The sequence below is a fragment of the Buteo buteo genome, chromosome 11 (assembly GCF_964188355.1).
Source record: "Buteo buteo chromosome 11, bButBut1.hap1.1, whole genome shotgun sequence".
In the NCBI taxonomy this organism is placed as follows: Eukaryota; Metazoa; Chordata; class Aves; order Accipitriformes; family Accipitridae; genus Buteo; species Buteo buteo.
Window position 1 is genome coordinate 2,646,345 of NC_134181.1, and position 17,943 is coordinate 2,664,287.

A 17,943-nucleotide genomic window follows, 5' to 3' on the forward strand; every position below is an offset into this window, starting at 1 on the left:
TGTTTTCTCTATGTTAACTGTAGCTGCCATCTTCCTTATTACTGGTACTGATGCTAATAATTAGTGCTATAATACCAGAGTCCTATAACATCCCCATCTAGAATATGTAAAATTGATGCATCATTATTCATGACCAGAAATGTGAGTTTCTAAACCACTCTTCTCCTCTGTCTTGCTTTTTAATACTCTCTCTGCAGTTTTCTTTTCAAAGGCACAAAAACCCCAATGAAGTCCCACTGGAATGGCAAAAGTAAGGGCTTTCACAGATTTGCTGAGAATTTGTGGCTTCAAGTGTGACAATTTGCTGATGGATTTCGATTGATGTCCCTTGGGATGTGTATCTGAATAAAGCCACGCTTTGTACTTCCCTCCAGGGAAGCCTCTGCCTTCCTCTGCTTCCTCTGTTTTCAAGATATTAAAGCACCAGTTTCAAAACAGAAAATTCAGGAAGCCAATTGAATGGCCATGAGATATTATCAGCTTCTGGTTATAAATGAGCCTTGAACGGAGCAAAATACTGTCACTGACTTGCAGCAGCTGCCTGCTTGGTCCGAATCCAGTTTCAGGTGCTACATGCGTAAGCTGGGGCTGAGAGGCCTCTGCTGGACTATGAGCATGGCCAGCATAAAACCCCAGACTTTCTGTTATGAGGGACTTTTTCCCAAACGAGCCTTGGCTATGCATATGGCTTTCCTTGACCCTCAGCTGTATTTGCCTTTGGAGATAAGTGACTTTGAAACGCTGTCACCAGAGCTCAGGGGAGCAGTTTTTGTGATTTTCTCTTCCTTATTTTACACCAGCAGAGGAGCAAAATTGCAATCTGAGCCTGGAGGAGACTGAGGCACCTGGGTTTTGACTTGTCACATGAAGCTTTCCTGCATGAGTTACACACCACAGAGCATTTAAAGAAAGTAATTTTTCCTGGGCATCCTGAAGTGTCCCAGGGCACATGCAGCACTCGGGAGCCCTTAGCCTGCTAAATTCAGCTGTCCCTCCTCCCAGCAAACTTCCAAAATCTTTTCCAACACACTGGCATTCCCGGGCATTACACTGGCATGACTTTGTGTTCCCTTGCAGCGCTTTCCTCTTGCTCCACAGGCCTACACCAAAATCTGATTGCAGTGGATCCTACCAGAATGGTTGAAGCGGTCCCCAGTCAGCAGCCCCACGGTTCTCTCTGTTTGCAGGGCTTATCTTCATTCTCATCTTTCTATACAGACAGCATCAGAACACTAACACACCAGCTCTTCCTACAATTGCAATGCATTTTTGGTTGATTTAGTTACTGTGCTGTCAGCATGTCCTCACGCTTAATCTGTGTCATTAATTCCTTCCTTGCTACTGGCTTCAGAAAGCATTAACAAGGGAAAAATAAATCAAGAGTCAGAGCACAAAGAAGACTTGTGGGAAAAAGCTTTTGAGTCTTTTCTGAAGCTTTCATGCCTGTTATTCTTTACTTTGCTGATACAGCTGGATTTACCATCCTGTTGAATGAGCATATTCCAGACTATAAAAAAATAACAAAGTAAACCCACGTGCTCTTTGTATAGGTCAGAACTGGAGATGGGCTGCCAGATATAACAGCATAGGACAACTTCATAGCAGTAGAATAAAATGTGCAAACACAGGCAAAGTTGAGCTTATGCTATGTTCCTCAAAACAAAGCGGAAACAAAAACTGAGACGTAACAGAAAAGAGAGTGTGAGGACATCTGTGCGTGGGAGCATGTGTGTGTGCGCCTGAATTCGGCCGTGTTTGGGAGCACACATCTGTCTCCCAGCTGGGTGAAGATGTTTGCGTGAACATGTCGGAGTACATCCGTGCACGTCGTGTGGGAATGTGGAGTGGCCTCTCCTGTTCAGGGTGATGGGAAGCCTGTGAAAAGAGCTCACCCGAGTCAGTTCTGGAGTCTTAAATTCATGTTTTGGGGCATTGGTGCTCTCATGTCACCAACCTTAGTCTCATCTATACAGTCAAGGTGTCCATCGGATCCCTTCAAGGAAGACACATCTCTTAACAATTACCGTCATTGCTACAGCAGGATTCCTCACCATGGTGGAGCAGGGGTACGTTTATGCCTGAGAAGTTCATGCCCTGTTTCATGCTTATATTGTGCTTTGTATTTTCAAAGTGCAGTGCAAAGTTTTCTTTGTCCTTTTATCCTCTTTTTTCACATAATCCATGAGAAACTAGACTATATAGTTCAAGAGATCAGAGAACTCACACCAAGAATGTTCTACCCCCACGCAGTTCCCCACATGGCGGCTAGCTCCAAATGACCCCGAACATCTGAAACTACACTCAGAAATATGGAAAATAAAGTTTTGAGAACGCAATTTGAGCTCACAGAGCTAAGGGTCTCTGCATACTCGGTTATGGAAACAACCGTGAATGATGCAGCACCGAAGAGGCCGATGCAAATGGGGACAGGTAGGGCAGGGTGTGCAGGAGGTGAAACCCCCAGTAAACTGCTGCCTGGTGAAGACTTCAAGAGCAGGTTTCACAAAGATGCAGCCTTTTTCATTTCAAAGTCCCCCTAAAAACAGAAGAAGATCTGGCCTGAGAGGAACCAGTGACCAAACTCCTGTAGATATCAAGGAGAGGATGGGATGTGTTTTCACACACTGGTGTCTTTTTGAGGTTAAAGACCAAGAAGCAGCAGGGAGACTTCCTAGCCTGTGAGTAGCGCCAGGGAACTCAGCAGAGCTCCCACGTCTTATGTCGGCTGAGAAATTGCCCCATTCACTTGACCTGGTCTCTCTGTAGCTTTCTGTTTGCTTCCTGCGCATAAACATTGACACACTGCAGCTTTAGTTGTAACCGCGATGTTTTCAGAACAACCAGGCAAGCAAAATGCTGGTTGGGATGTACGTTGTCTGCAACCTCAAAGTATTTTCCCATCTCTTCCTTTCATGCTTCAGGGCTGTGTTTCCAGGATCAGAGGTTCAAGTGTAGGCAGGTGTTCAAAGCATAGGATCCATCCTGCAATTTCCAGGGCACGTACTGGATGTTTGGGTTAACTTGGTGAGTGTTGAACTGTACCTTCAGTGGGTATCCTCGCTGGTTTTGGGGTTAGGCGGTGGGTTGGCCAGTGATGAAAATCACCCTGCTTCCAGGCAATGTGGGGTTTTGTGGGAATTTGGTGAAAAATACAATGATTGCACTCCATCCCTGTGAGTGAGAGACAATCACAAAGGCAATTTTGAAGCCCAGGGGGATGAAAGGAAACTCACACCTCAGAGATGTATTTGAACTCATATTTACAGTGGACATGCTGGTTAGATGTTCGAAGTAGGCGTTCTCCCAGAAATTTTACCTGGGCTCAGCAGCTGCGTGAAATTCCACTTAAAAAAACCAAATCATCATCATTCCTTCCCCACTACCAAGGTAAAAAAGCAGCTGTCTGCCATCGCCTCACAGCACCCGCCGTTCCCTTCAGCTCTCCACCACCTCATGTCTGTGCGACTGGCCCGGATAAACCCCCTTTCCAAAACTCTGCAGCTGAAAATGAAAACACTTGCACAGCCCCCCAATCCCTGAGGCAGTTATTCAGCCCGTGGTTCATTTTTATTTCTGCGCAGCACCTCTCCCAGGCCTGGCTCACACCTTCGGGTGACCCCTAAGCCCTTTGCTTCTCCTGGAGGGGCCATTTTGTGTGAGGTGGGGGGCCATTTTGCGGGTTCAGCGGTCTCCTCAGGGCAGGAATAAATAGCAACACGCGTCAAATGGGGGTCTAGACTCTGAGGGTGGGTGACAGGCGGTGTGTGGAGCCGCGTTAAAGCCTCTCCCCGGCCCGGTGGGGATCACAGGGCCCGGCCGGGGTAGCCCCTGTCCGCCGCACTCCCTCAGCCCCACGGGAGGGAAGGCAGCAGGCCGATACCGGCCGCGACGAGTCCGCCCGACCTGCAGAGGGACCCCGCGGCTACGGCCGCTCGGGCAGGAGGCGGGCCGCGGCCTGGAAGTGCCGGGCCGAAGCGGACTGCGCTGCCCGCCCCGCCGTGCGCCCTGGGCGGCTAGGGCGGTGCGGCGAGCGCGGTGCTTCCCGCGCGGCCTAGCGCGGCCTTTCAGCCATGGGGAAGAAAGGAAAGCGGGAGAAGAAAGGGAAGGGGGCCGAGAAGACCGCCGCGAAGATGGAGAGGAAGGTGTCCCGCAGAGCCAAGAAGGAGGAGGTGAGTGGCGGGAATGGGGGGGTTTCGGTAGCCTCGGCCCGCGGGGCTTGGGCCTCCCCTGGGGCGTTTCGGCGCTTCTTCGCTGCGAAGCCATCAGCGCCTGTGTGCGAGGGCACTCGGAAAAAGGGATAAAGCGTGAGATGAAAACTGCTGCCAGGAAGGATTTTGCTGTATCGCTGACAGGCTGGGTGCAGCAGGTGTAAAAGGAGGACAGAAAAAATGTGGTTTAAGGGTCCTTCTTGCCTTCCATCTCCCCCCCCATCCCTTTCCTCTTGCTTAAAAGCAAATGAGAATGTTTGTTTATCTCACTCCTAGAGTGGGTGCTTGTATTTAGGCCTCAAAATAGCTGCCTTTACCTGGTCAAAACGTGGTGTTACCAGCATAATACAAAGCTTAAGACATGGAAAGTGCCAGCGTACATGTCTACTGGTTGCAGGGAGAGCTGATGCCATGCTGCAGGGGCAAAATCCGCATATTGTGGAATTCTCTGCTTTGACCACAACTTCAGAAAGATTAACTGAAAGGAGGTGGTGAGCAATGGGGGTTGTAGGAGAGACCGAGAGTCGGAAACTCCCCATAGCTGCAATCCTGCTTCTGCCCTTGCAACTTGGTGTAGCTGCAGTTTTGGAGGCAGATTTTCTTTTTAGTTGACAGGAGTTGAAAGGGAATAAAAATGCATGCAGGTTTCTTGCCAGCTAAAGTATAAGCTGGGAATAGAAAAGAGTTTCCAGTTCCATTTAGGCATTTTTCCATTGCAGACAAAGAAGAGGACTAGCTAGATTGTGGCATATAGTTTTTCATCACTTTTAGGGCTTAAGCGATTTGCATTTACTTGCCGATTTGTGCGGTGTTTCTGCTGCAGGAATAGCAGGTGTGCAGCAAATGCTCTTTGCGTACCATCCTTTTAGGACTCTTCTGAGCAACTCGTTAGTGTTTTAGGGGAGACCAATCTTTAAAGCATAAACTTTAAAGTGTGGAAGTACTCAGCATCCATTTCTTGTAGTTGAATGAAGGGAACCCAAGCAGACAATTTTTTTTAAAGAAGGGAAATCGTGAGGGTGAGTACTGGTTTCATGTGGTGTGCAGGTAGCTGGCTCTGTGCATGTCAAGGAACTTATGTCTGGCTTTTTATTTGCAGGAGGATCTTGAAGCCCTGATAGCAGAATTCCAGAGTTTAGATGCTAAAAAGACCCAAGTAATTGAGTCGTCCTGTCCGCCCCCCTCGCCCAGGTAAGAGATTGTACAAGGCTTTGTCTATCACTTATACAGCAGTTGGTGGTGCTTTTAGTGACATTTATTTATGTAAAGTTATTTCCCGAGCGTGTAAGGCTTGATATCTGGCATAGCTGATATCTGGAGTTACAAAATATCTGGTATATTGAGTCCTTGGTTAAAAAAGGGACCAAAAGCTTTTTTTTGGCCTTAAAATCCCCGTTTTAATCATCCCATCAGCACAAAGGAGGCAAAGCAGAGTTCTATTGTAGGCTTTTGAGGAATGATAAAAGTTAAGAGGAAGTTCTGGATTTGGACTAGAAAGCTGAAAGGACTTAAGAGGCAAAAGGATGTGTCATGAGATAGAAGATGCTTGTCCACATACTTACAGGTTCTGTATTTCTGTTCCCTGTGGCTTGTTAAATAAATGCCTTTCTCTGTGATACCTGCTTTCCTCTCTCTGTAGTGGGACAGGTCGGTACACTACTGTTAATCTCACAGGGCTGTTACAGTGGTCAGTTAGTTCCTCCTTGGGAGTGGTAGGGATCTGTCTCTGCATGGTGCAAAACACTTTGGTGGTATGTAGATGAGCAATGACCAGTGGTGTCTGCAGAATAATGACGCAGATAAGTTGATACCAGACAGCCCAGTTCTACCCATAGTTCTGTGCCTTCATAAAACTAATTTTTGTTCTTGACACACCAGCATTAAAATTCAAGAGCTCACGTCAAAAGGCATGTTAAATGACAGTGTAACGTGTGCTCCTAAAATAGGAGAAGATTTCAGACAGTGTCAAATTAATCTTCCTGGAAGTTTTAAGAAGTTAATTTCTTTGAGAAGTTTTTAGCCCTGGGGTGAATATCATAGCCTAGTAATTTGGCAGATGATGGAGAGACCTTTGTGGCTAGAGGGCAGAGGTGCTAGTGCTAGCTAAGTTGAAGGCTGCAAGCTTCTGAGTTTTACAAGACTCTTACACATCTACTGTTTTGGCCATCCCTCTTTCTTTTGCAGGCTGAACGGCTCCCTCTCTGCTCACCCTGAGAAAGATGAGTTGATCCTTTTTGGAGGTGAATATTTCAATGGCCAAAAAGTAATGTATACTTCCATTTCTTCTTTATTCTACCCTCTCCCTGGCTTTTACTGTAATTTGCATGAGTCTCATTTGAGGCGAAATTCAAGGCAGCAGTCATAAAATATGTATTTGTCCCTGAATGAGAGCAAAATAGCCTTTTAATTCTGCCGTGATACTGTCTCATGCCTGAACAGTTGGCAGGAAGGAGACATGCTAGAACCCATTAAGGAGTTAGAGTGATTGTCTCAGCATAAATATTTCAGGGCTTCATAATTTCTCCAGACTTAATTGTAGCCATATCTGCCCCTCACTTTTGATAACTGTTGAAGAATCTCTATCTTCCACCTTTCAAAACAAGATACTTCTGCAGTTTTGCTGCTGGCAAGGCATTGCCTGCCTTGGAGATGTGTACAGTGGCAAATATTTGCAAGTGGGCACTCTTGTTACTGAATTTCTGCAAGTTGCAAGTGTTTATTGTGCTCCTGGAGACAAACTGGTCTTTATGACCCTAAGAAGCTGTACATACTATAGCTTGAAAATTCAAGTCTGCCAATGATATTTGGCCGCCTTAGGATAACACAATGGGATGTGCAAAACTAATTCTGCTTGCTTCACTACATTAAGCTGTTCCTGTCTCAGGAGTTGAGCAGCAGTTTGGGCAACTTTAACCTACACATCTGTGTTAAGCTCCAACTTCTTAAGTCCTCATATCTCAAGCTGTCACAGGCTTAACCAAGGGTTTGGGAAAGAACAGCCCAGTCCAGTGGATCACTCTGAGGAAGTTGCTGACTCCCAATCTAGTGGAGGAGGTTGTTGTCTTCCTTCCCTGCCTGATGAGGCAGGTGAGCTGTTGCTTTGCAAAGCTGGTGCTGTGCTCCTTCTCCTCCAAACTCACCGATAACCCTCAGGGGTGCCTGTGCTTGGACAAAATGACCCTGTCCAATGGAGAGCTGTGGTGATGTGTATTTTCTCTTCCTCTCTTAACAGACGTACCTGTATAATGAACTGTATATTTACAACATCCGAAAGAACAGCTGGTCTAAAGTAGAGATCCCCAACCCACCACCAAGGCGATGTGCTCACCAGGTAAAGTACTGCATGCCAGAGCAGCAGTTGGAATTATTCTAATGCTTTGCTAAAGATGGATGGGAGTTGGTTTGCTTTTTTTTTTCCTCTGAGGGTTTCTGGCTTCCTTTCATTCTCCTTGTAATGGGCTGCCAATGGTGTCACTTCATCTCTCCTGCTGAGGGGGCCTGTACAAGCCTGTCCAAGGTGCTTGTGCTTTCTGACCACTGGGTGGCCTCTGGAAATATTAAGTGTGGAATGAAGATTTGGGGTTGTATCTGTTGGGTTGGCAGGACTCAAGCGGGACTCATGGGGGAGACATGTTCTGAAGGTGGACTCCCTTTGCTGCATTATACAGGGACCAGGTCAACCATCCATAATCCCAGGATGGCACTGAATTTTCAAAATGCTGGTCAGGGTATAACTTTGAATTTGACCAAAGTGCTACGAATGGCAGAGTTGCTGTGCATGATTATTTCCTTAATGCCCACAGGCCTACATCTATGGGCATTATAGATACTGCCACTCCAGTAATGTGAAAGACCCATTACTATGGGGTATCCGACGAGCATGTAGCAGTTGGGCTTTGCCAAGCGTCCCAACTGTACAACACAGTAGACTGCTGGCACTGACTGTGTGTTCTGCCTTTGGGTTGTGTTTTTTTTTCCTTGGCAGATGGGCTGTTTTTCTTTTGTCTGCAAAGGCAATGGAGAAAGTTGTCTAAATTTTCTCTGGGATACCATGACACTCCCCTAGAATTCACCTCTCTGGTGCCTGTGTCATTAAGGTCACTGGCTGGTTGTGATGATGAAGAATTTGGGTTTGTTTACTTTATGTGAACACCTGCACATTAGAAACTGGACCAAAGACTTGTATTTTTTGCAGGTCTTTGGCCCTCACCAGCTGTCTGATAGATTATCTTACCTGTCGCAGCAAGTGGCTGGGTGACTGGTACATTTCAAAAGCTGCCGTACAGGATGGGAGTGTTATTTTCCTACCCGTGGCCAAAGCTCTTTAGAGCTTCCTGGTAAGATCTAATGCCCTGGATAGGTTCATATACCCTTGTTATGCTACGCCTAAATGCCAGTCTTGCTCTGAGCTGTGTGTTCTTTCTTGAATTGAAAGGTTCTGACTTGATTTTTGGGCTACCTTGTGGTGCTTAAAATAGAACTTGATTTCAGAGGCCAAATTCCACAAGGAGACCATAAATTCACTCATTTCCCTAGGTGAAAAGGAGGTTGCTTTGTGGGTGTGGAGTTGAGAGGTGCTTGTTTGGGTGTTGGTAGCCAGCAGGTGGCTGTCTAGCAGCTGAATCTGAACTGAGCAGGCAGCCTGCGCATCAGGGAGCTGCAACTGGATTACGACAAAAATAAAATGAGAAACCTATCTGAGGAGTCCTGCTTCAACAAGAAGTTTTCTCTCATAATTAGTTATAGTCGCACAGGAGACAGTTCAGCCTCATTAGTTGACTGGTTTGTTGTCTTCCTTGTGACTATTTCTAACACATATTCTGCATTAGCTCAAGGGTAAAGAGAAGCGTGTCCATGGGTCTGTATGTGCACGTTTTCAGCCTTATTTGTCATCTGTGGTCTCTGACACATGATCCTCTGTTTGAGTTACACTGGCTTCATTACATCAGTTCAACAGAGCTGAGGTGAGAATAGCTATGGATGGCTGTTGTCAGTTGTTTAAGGAAAAAGCTTGGCTGGGTAATGAATTTCGAGACAGCTCTTCAAAAGGTCATGCACAAGTATGAGCGGGCTGTTATATGTACCTTCCCCTTAAGCTTTTAAGCTCTAGATACTCATGAAAATCAGGCATGTATCCCCTTTGTTTAGGTAACTTCATGTTCCCACAAATCCTGCTTGCAAACACACCCTATATTTTCTCATGTGTTTAATCATTGCATGTATAGGCTGGTTTATGTCAGGGCATGGTCATGTGCCTGATGCTAAAAATCTACTTTGCTGTTTGCTGGGAAAGATAGGCAGGTAATGAAGCCCTTCTGAAGAAAGAGATCATTATCCCAATGTTGATCTGTGATGGGTACCCTAGAAAAAACACATGTGGAAGAATTTGTTTATAGTGTGAACAACTCAAGATGTCCCAGTCAAGGAAGAAATTTGCACAGTCACAAAGTTTCCTTTTTGGGATTCCTTCCTTCTTCCTTAGTCCTGACACAGATAATTTCAATGAAGTAAAGTCTTGCTCTTCTCTCTCTACTTTTAACTGTCAGCTTGCATCGCAACAGTGTTTTGGTGCTGCTCTGTGCAAAAAAACCTCAAACCCAAATCCCTTTGATACTCTCCTCTCTGCTACTTGCCCTAATCAGAGCAGTAACAGTCTTCTGTTGTCCAAATGCTGCCCATTTCCTTCTGTGTTTGGGGTTTTTTTGGTTGGTTTTTTGTTTGTTTGTTTGGGTTTTTTTCTTCAGAGGAAGCAGTAATGCTTTTCAGGTCTTGGGAAGCATCAGGTTTGGACTTGTGCTGCAGATTGGTTTCTTTACTGTTTATTGTTTTATAATCTACAAAACCTGCAAAGGGCAATTGTGCACTGTTAATGGTCTTTTCCAAAAGACTTTTCCCTCATTACTCTGCCTGCCCAGTGCTGGGATGTTAGATATGTCTTGGAGGCAGGAAGTGTCCCTGTTCCTCCCATGGCTAAGGGTTCATGAGCCCCAGTATGTCTTCTGCAGGATACTATTTATGTGACTAAAGGATGCATGAATGTTGCTGAGCCTTAGCTGTGGAGAGGTTTCCTTTTGGTGAACAGAGAGATTTGAACAATTGTTGTTAAACTAAATCTCAAGATGCTTCTCAGGAAACTTTGAATTTGTAGAACTGGAACTCAAGATGCTAGGAGGTGGGAAGACCCCAGCTCCTTGACCAACTTCCCTTTGCTGTAGGGAAGGTGTGCTCAATAATGAGTAACTTGCATTTAAAATTCCCCTTCCTTCAGTCCCAGAGAGCTGCTGTTGCCAAGCAAGGCAGCCACAGCCGCTGCCACTTGTCTGCTCGCTGGTGTTTGGAGACAGCTGTATATTTGATTGATAAAGCTCTCGTGTCTCTGGTTTCTGAACCCTTGTCTGATCCAGCTCTTCCTTCTCCTGGCAGGCAGCAGTGGTGCCCACAGCCGGCGGGCAGTTGTGGGTATTTGGCGGGGAGTTTGCATCTCCCAACGGGGAACAATTCTATCATTACAAGGATCTCTGGGTTCTGCATTTGGCTACCAAGACCTGGGAGCAGATCAAGTAAGTGATGGGCCATCTTGTCTAGACTGTGCTTTTGCCAAGAAAGGTTGGGCCAGATGATCCTTGAGGTCCCTTCCAACCTGGTATTCTGTGATGTGTTCTGAAGTTGATGATGTTGACCCTGTGAGGAACTGTGCCAGCAGGATCTGAGTTTGACTCCTGGTATAGTGCTGTGATTTCCCAGCTGTCTACTCATCTCTCCCTTGAGTGCAGAGGTGCTCATCCTAGAAAGGGTGGAGAGGACAGCCTCCAGAAAGAAGTGGAAATGAGAGAGGTGTTCCAAGTCTATTGAGGACAAAGCTATTTTATTTATTATGTGATTTTTGTAGCATGGGTGTGCTTGGGTGTTACTTAACTGAAGGAAAGAGTATCGTGAACAGCACTCTGTCCTCCCAACCATGGTGGGTGTAGATGTCCAACTTCAAAACAGTACCTGTTGCTCCATCTGCCTGGGCTCCTCCTGCCTGGGCTGTACAAGACCAGTACAAGGATCTCCCAATTTTACCATTGCTTGAGAAAACAGGTTGTATCTATCCACAGAGCCAACTTCACTCCTGATAACTGGCATTTGCTGCCTCAAGATTCCTTGGGATAAACAAGCCAATAATTCAGACCCATCGAAGTAAATAGGTGCCAAAAGCCCTGGTAGTTTTTGACAGGAGTTAAGATGTCTAAATATCTTTGGGGGATCTAGCCTAAAGCCCTCTGCTAGTGTTTCCTTAACCTTTGGCTTCTTGGTTTTGCTGCTCATGTTTATATTTGCATGAGAGAAGAAGAGGTCTGGTGGGTCATCCAGTGGACTGAGAAGCTGGAGATGTGGCTTTGGTTCTGGCTTTGACATAGACTTTCTCTTGGACTTTGGAATTGTCTTGACTGTGGGATTAGTCAGAGCACAGCTTTGGGTGGGCTTGAACTCCCGTGCAGCTGACCCTCGAGGTGGCACTGGGGAAAGCAGCAGCTTTTGAACACTTGCTCATCTGCTGTTTGACCTGTCGAGCTCCTGGTTATGAGCTCCATGTCCTTCCTGCAGGTGGGAAGCTCTAAATCTGCCTAGGTTGATCACTTTTTGCCCTGCTTACAGAGTGTGGGTGCCTGTTGTCTGTATCTGCCTCTTTTTGCACAGTAATTGAGAGGGTGGTTTAGGACTGAGCTGTGCAGAGATGGATACCCTGGCTCTGCCTTGGCACATGCCTGAGGCCACACAGTGAGTCATCGCACCTGTCTGCCTTTTCTCCCCTCCCTGGAAAATGGTTGCATTGATATTGCCTGACAAGGGGGAAGTTTGAAAATTTAATTTTACTAATGTTAATGTAGTGCTGAAGGGACTCTGGTGTGGAAGGTGCAGGGGTTGGGGGGGGGGCACATAGAGCCAAAATGCAAAAATCCCAAGGAGCCCAAAACAGGCTGGGTTAGAAGGACGCTTCACAGCACAGGATCCCGGCAGCCGACTGCTCTGTAAGAATCCAAGGATCGTCCTTTTGAGTAGCTCTGGGAGGCTGAGGAAAAACTGTTGGATTCGTAAGCAGCTGGTTCCTGTCCATAAGTGTGGTTCTTGGCTCCAGACCTGGTAGTGTTAATCTAATAACAGCTGTAATTTGTCATGTTCCAGAAGCCAGGTTTACTCCAGTGAGCCCTGCTTGTCTTTGGGAAGTGGGGGTGAGAGAAACCCTCCAAAATGATGGAGGGCTCTTTAAGAGGTGCAAGGATTAAAAAGACCTGTCATTGTGCAGGCTGATCTGCCTATTGTTGTTAGGCAGAAGCTGACGTAATGACTGTGACTGTACCCCTCCCAGCTCCCCCAAAATAACTTCTGAATCCCTTGCTCAATCTCAGCCAAATAAAGGGGATGAACTCAAATGCATTACATCCCTACCGGTTTCATGTAAGCGGGCAGCGGGGAGGAAGTGATGCTCGCCGTAGAGTCCCTGCTGAGAGAAAAGGTTGACATTTCAGCCAAACTCTTGGTTGAAAAAATCCTCACCGGAGAGCAGTGTTAACACCCAGCTGCAGGGAGAGCGAGGGCGGGCGATTGTTTTTTGTGAGCCATCGGAGAATCCAGATGAGGCTTCGTTAGCTCCACCACTGATGGCGCAAATTGTTCTCTCGTGGGTTTGCAGATGCGTTGCTGTAGAGCTGATTTAGGGTTTTCCTCTCCCAAAACAAATGCTGCAGTACCTGACCTGCCTGGGAAGAGGAAATGAGATGGTTATGAGGCTCTACTCGTCCTGCATCTTATCCCATGTGGGAGAGCAGCCTCGGGGATGCTGAGTGTAACTTACACTGCAAAAGCACCTGTTCCCTCCCTGGAGCTGAGCATGAAGTTTGCACGTGCTGCGAGTTGCAGGATGCCCCCAGCAGTCCCAGGCCCCGAGTGGACTAAAACTGTGGCGAGTGATTTTGTTGTGATGAGTTGTTACAGTTAGCGAGGAGGGAGCCAGATTGGGAAGATGAGTTCCTAGTTCCACCTAGGGAGCAAGTTCCAGGTACCATGCTCTTCAAGCCGCCCAGAGCTACCCTTCATCCCCAGGTATTGGTTGTCACATGTCACCTTGGCTGCCATGCCACAGTGGGAGGATGCATTTGGAGACATTGGTACTTAATTGTTTCTTAGTAGATAAAAGGATAGCCATTTTCTAAGGGAGCATCATAAATTATATGGGTGAAAGTGCCCTGGAAAGATGATATTTTCTCTTTCCCTGCCTCATGCAGGATCTACTCCATTCGAGCTTCCTGATGTGTTTGGGTGGACGTCTGTCTTTCAGCCTTGCTGGAATTTTGAAAACGCTTGTGCCCTGGTCCCAGTGTTCAAGTAAAACAAAGTGCATCTCCTCCCCATCCTTGGGCAGAGCTCCAAGAGCTGTATTAATGAGGCATCTGGTGGAGGAGGCTGGGAGGGGATGTCTTTGTTTTAATGCTAACCTGACTGAGTGTGAAAATCAAGTTTCTGCTGCCTCTTTGCTTTTCCATATGGCATCTTGATTACAGTCTGCTTGGAAAGGGGAAGAGGAAAGGGCAGAGATGATTGTTGAGTTGTATGAGGGATTTTTTTCCTACTTCTTTTAAAACTATGATCATAACACGTGCTGCATTTCCCTTTTGTGCAGCATTTTGCTTTTCTTGCCAGGAACCCCATTGCTGCTGTGATTTTTTCCACATAGGTGTCTCATGTCTGTCTGAAGTCAAGCACTTGCTTATTTTGGATTGCTGTTAACAAGCAGGGGGGGGCAGGTGACAGTGGGGGTCAACTTGGGGGCTAGTGGTATTGGGAGAGTGGACATGTTTGGAAAGACTAAATGGAGGGGGCAGATTGTGTAGGTTTGTTGGGTCATGGTGGGGCAGCAGCCCTGGTACAAAAACCTTCACATAGCAGGCCAAGCAATGGTTCCATGTGTCCAAAGTGGTAGCAGTGTTGCCTGAATAAGTGCCTGGTGATAGATATTTGGGGTACAGACTGGTATTGAGTAAACTCACTTGGGTTTAGAAGACGTCATTTTAATGCAAGATAGAGTAACAGAATTATTCATTAACAAATGTCTGGACAAGAGAGGCAGAAGTTTCTGTTTCTGTTCCACGTGGGAGGAATCACATGTGCCCCATTTCAGGTGGGTTTGAATGTATTGGCTTGTGTGGATTAAATAGCTAAGATGACGCTGGTGTGATCTGAACTTGCAGTTCTAGGAAATCTAGTTATTCCAGCCCCACAGTTTAGATTCCAGAAAATTATGTTGTCCTTCCTGGCTTGCAGTTCATGCCACAGACCATCTTGGTGCTGTAAGAGGCTTGACTGTAAAATGCTTTTGAAGAGAAAACCTTGAGTAACTCATTCCTGTGAATAACACCCCTGTGCTGTGTCTGCAAAGGCTGCTGGGGAAGTGGATCTCTATTATCTCCTAGCACAGAGCACAGTGGTGCCAGTCTGCTTGACAGAGTTAAAAACTGCTATATTTAGCAATATTTAGCTATATTTACTTGCATTTTGCATGCACAAAGATGGTCCAAACACAACAAATCTCAGCCTGTTAGAAGACCTGCCAGCAATGACTTTGTCTTATTGGAACCACCTTATCATTTGTGTGATGCATAAGGTTGCCTCAGTGCATGAACTGTTTGTTACTCTGCCTTAGAGCTAAGCAATATTTTAACCTGATTGTCTCATTCCTTCCTAGAGAGAATGTTCTTATTCAGGTCTCTGTGGCCCAGTGCACTCTGTCAAAGAGAGACAGGGAGCATCATGCTTTGGGGTTGTGCTTGGGAACTGGCAGATCCCTCCTCTGTCTTGCTTTTGAGCCTGTATAGCTCTCTTCCCTTTAATACTGGAATGTTAATGATACTTCCCATAACAGATTTGTGAGATGCAGTGCTATAAATATTTCAGGGTAGCGTTTCACAAGCGTATGTTTAACGCTGTTTACAGAGAGAACTAGAGCAGTCACTGCAGTGCAGGATGCCTTTCAGCACAGGTTTGTTTCTGATGGACAGCTTTTCTTGCTCATGTGCTATCTGTCACCGGAAAGATCAGGTCCTGCAACACAAGGTAGAAAGGTGCATTGATGCTTAAAGAAAAGAAGGCTATTTTGGCGTACCATTGAGTAGACTTCCTCTGTCAGCCCAGAAGTGAGCCTTGTGAGCTTGTTCTTTGGCAGATCAGGATCCAAATGTACAACCATTGATGGACTTTGCAAGGGATTTGATTTGAGGGTTTTGTGCGTTGTGGCAATTGCGTATTCACTTGTGTGCTTTCTAACTGAGTATACAAACACATGGATACACTATCTGCGTGTGCCATTGAACAGAACGCTTGTTTGCATTCACAAGTGTAAGGTGTAAAACTGAACACTGAAGTCCTGGCCTTCAGCTGCCTTGAGTACTGGAAGAAGAAAGTGCTTTGTCCTGAAATGCCCCTTTGATGGGATGTTCTATGCATCATCACTTATTATTATGGAAAGGTTCCGAGATTCATGGGAGCATCCTCTGGATGAAGGAATGAACTTATGCAGTCTGTAGCCACTGTGACATGTAAGTCTTTAATTCTTGAATCTGGGGGCTGAATTCAGGTCTGTTATGTTACTATAAGTCCCAGAGTAACTCTACAAGCAAAAGCAAATTCCTTATGGAGCAGTTCTGATCAGACTTATGCTGTACATGTGTAGAGCCAGTCCTTATCCAGACATATCTTTTAATCTATTTTTAAAAAAAGTCTGGAGAATTTACAGCTCCCTCCCACATGTCTGCTTTCTGGTGTCAACCCCATGAAGTAGAGTATTAATCATAAAGTCTGTGAAACCATTTCCAAAATGCTTGTTTTGCACCATGAGCAATGATACAGGTAAAAGGAGACAGTTTGCATTTGGGAAACAAGTCTTCAAGCTTGCAGCAGCCGCCTTCTGGAGTGGCAGCATGGTTATACGTTACTGCCGGTCCTGCTTGACTATGCCATTTGGTTTTTCCATGTTGTGTTTGGAGACTGGGGACAAAGGACCTTGGCTGTATGAATAGCTCTAGGTAAAAATACTTTCTAAGAGCAGTTGTTGCAAGCTTAGGAGAGCATGTCCTTACATCAAAGGCTATAAACTTTCCTTTGTAGCTGATTCCTGCAATGTGTAACACAAAGGCCAAGGAAGCTGAGATGATACAGTACTGTGCAGAGTAAGGCCTCCTGGAACTGTGTTTCAGCATCTCTTCTTGTAGCTTGTATTGCTAGTCTAAAGGAAGGAGAGACCAGCCTTGTGATTGAGAGCAAGTGGTGCTGGTGCCAGTGAGACTTCTATGAATTCGGATCAGGCCCCAGACTGGATGTTTTCCTTAGTGACTTTGAGTGAATTGTACACTTGTGGGAACTTGTTTATTAAAACACACACATCAATGAATAAACTTTTTATTGCTCAGAATTGATTTTTGACTTGGAGGAAACCTGTTAGAGAAGCAAGATACTCTCTGAGAGAAGGATTTTGTTGTTAATGTTGATTTTTAATTCCTTCTTTCCTTTAAAAAAAAAGAAAAAGATTTTAAAAGGTGCCATCCTTTGGAATAGTAACAAGGGAGCTTTGTTACAGAAGAGAAAATAATGATTTCGGATCTTGATGAAATTAATACTAGAGGTGCTATTCTGCAGGGTGATACTTAAAAATCCAGTAAATGCCTAGAAAACCCCCCTCTCTGTTACAATAAAAAGTCCAAGCAATCAATATTAATTCATTCTTACCCAAACGCTGCTGTTCTGCTTGGAGTTTTTAATTATGACTGGTGTGAGATTGTCATTTTTGATGGTGAATAAGGGCCCTCATTTTCTCTCTCCACAGAAATCTATCACCGCACTTTAGAGCTACCTGCTGCCAGTTAAAGTAGCAGTAGGGTTGTGGGTTTAGGTTTTGCTGTTGTTTTCAACGGTGAGCAGGTTTCTCATTTATTTAGGCCCTGATTCTGCAACCACTTAACACATGTTAACACTGCCTATTTGAGAAGTCTTGCTGAGTTCAGTGGTGCTGTGTGCACTTTGGGAGACTCCTTGGTGAAAGTGAAAATGTGATAGATTAATCCACGGGGGCAGAGAACAGACAAAGCAAAACCCTGTTTTCTCTGCAGTTTGGCCTAAAGTTGCCTTTGTTTTGAGAGTTCTTGTTTTTGTTCTCTCTCATACAATGCTCAGTCTGTGGGTGAACATGAAGGAAGGTGAATCTTCATTGCCTCTCAGGAATGTCGTTGCCAGCTGCCTGGCTTCGCATGAGGCTTTTGGATGTGACAGATGGGGTGTTGTTGCTTGCTCCTGGAAATGGAAGTGGCACATTTAACTGAAAGGTCAGGAAGGATTGAAAGAGCAGAACTGTGATGCATAGCTGCTTTTTAATGTGTAAGATAATAATGATCACTTCTTTTGCTGCAATGCCTTTGTTCTTGAGGAAATCTAAGTAATTTACAAAGTCTTCTCACTAGTTTGGTGTTATATCCTAACTGCAGATGGATGAGTGAAGACACAATGGGTATGTGATTTCCTAAGATATTGAAGGAGAGTGGATGTCAGAGCCAGTCTCTGGCTCTTACTTTGGTACTTGGAGAAAACATCTCTGTCTGGAGTGCCTTTCTTGCGATTATGGGAGTTGACTGCTGTTCATTAAACTCTCCTGAAAAATTAGCTCTTGAGTCATAGCAGAAAAGATTTCAAGACTTTAGGTGCTGTT

General features: G+C 45.6%; 1 protein-coding gene across 3 annotated transcripts in view; it reads left to right on the forward strand.

The window, feature by feature from the left end:
- The first annotated feature begins 3,080 nt into the window (after window positions 1-3,080).
- The window catches only part of KLHDC4 (kelch domain containing 4), a 29,654-nt gene continuing 14,791 nt past the window's right edge, over window positions 3,081-17,943 (forward strand). The window contains exons 1-5 of one of the 3 annotated variants that reach the window (XM_075039876.1): window positions 3,081-4,169; window positions 5,308-5,399; window positions 6,393-6,471; window positions 7,441-7,539; window positions 10,632-10,768. In XM_075039876.1, the coding sequence (XP_074895977.1) occupies window positions 4,071-4,169; window positions 5,308-5,399; window positions 6,393-6,471; window positions 7,441-7,539; window positions 10,632-10,768 (506 nt within the window). In that variant the 5' untranslated portion in view covers window positions 3,081-4,070. Of the gene's footprint in view, window positions 4,170-5,307; window positions 5,400-6,389; window positions 6,472-7,440; window positions 7,540-8,472; window positions 8,546-10,631; window positions 10,769-17,943 lie in introns of those variants that run through there. The other 2 variants (XM_075039878.1, XM_075039877.1) reach the window with 2 other exon arrangements.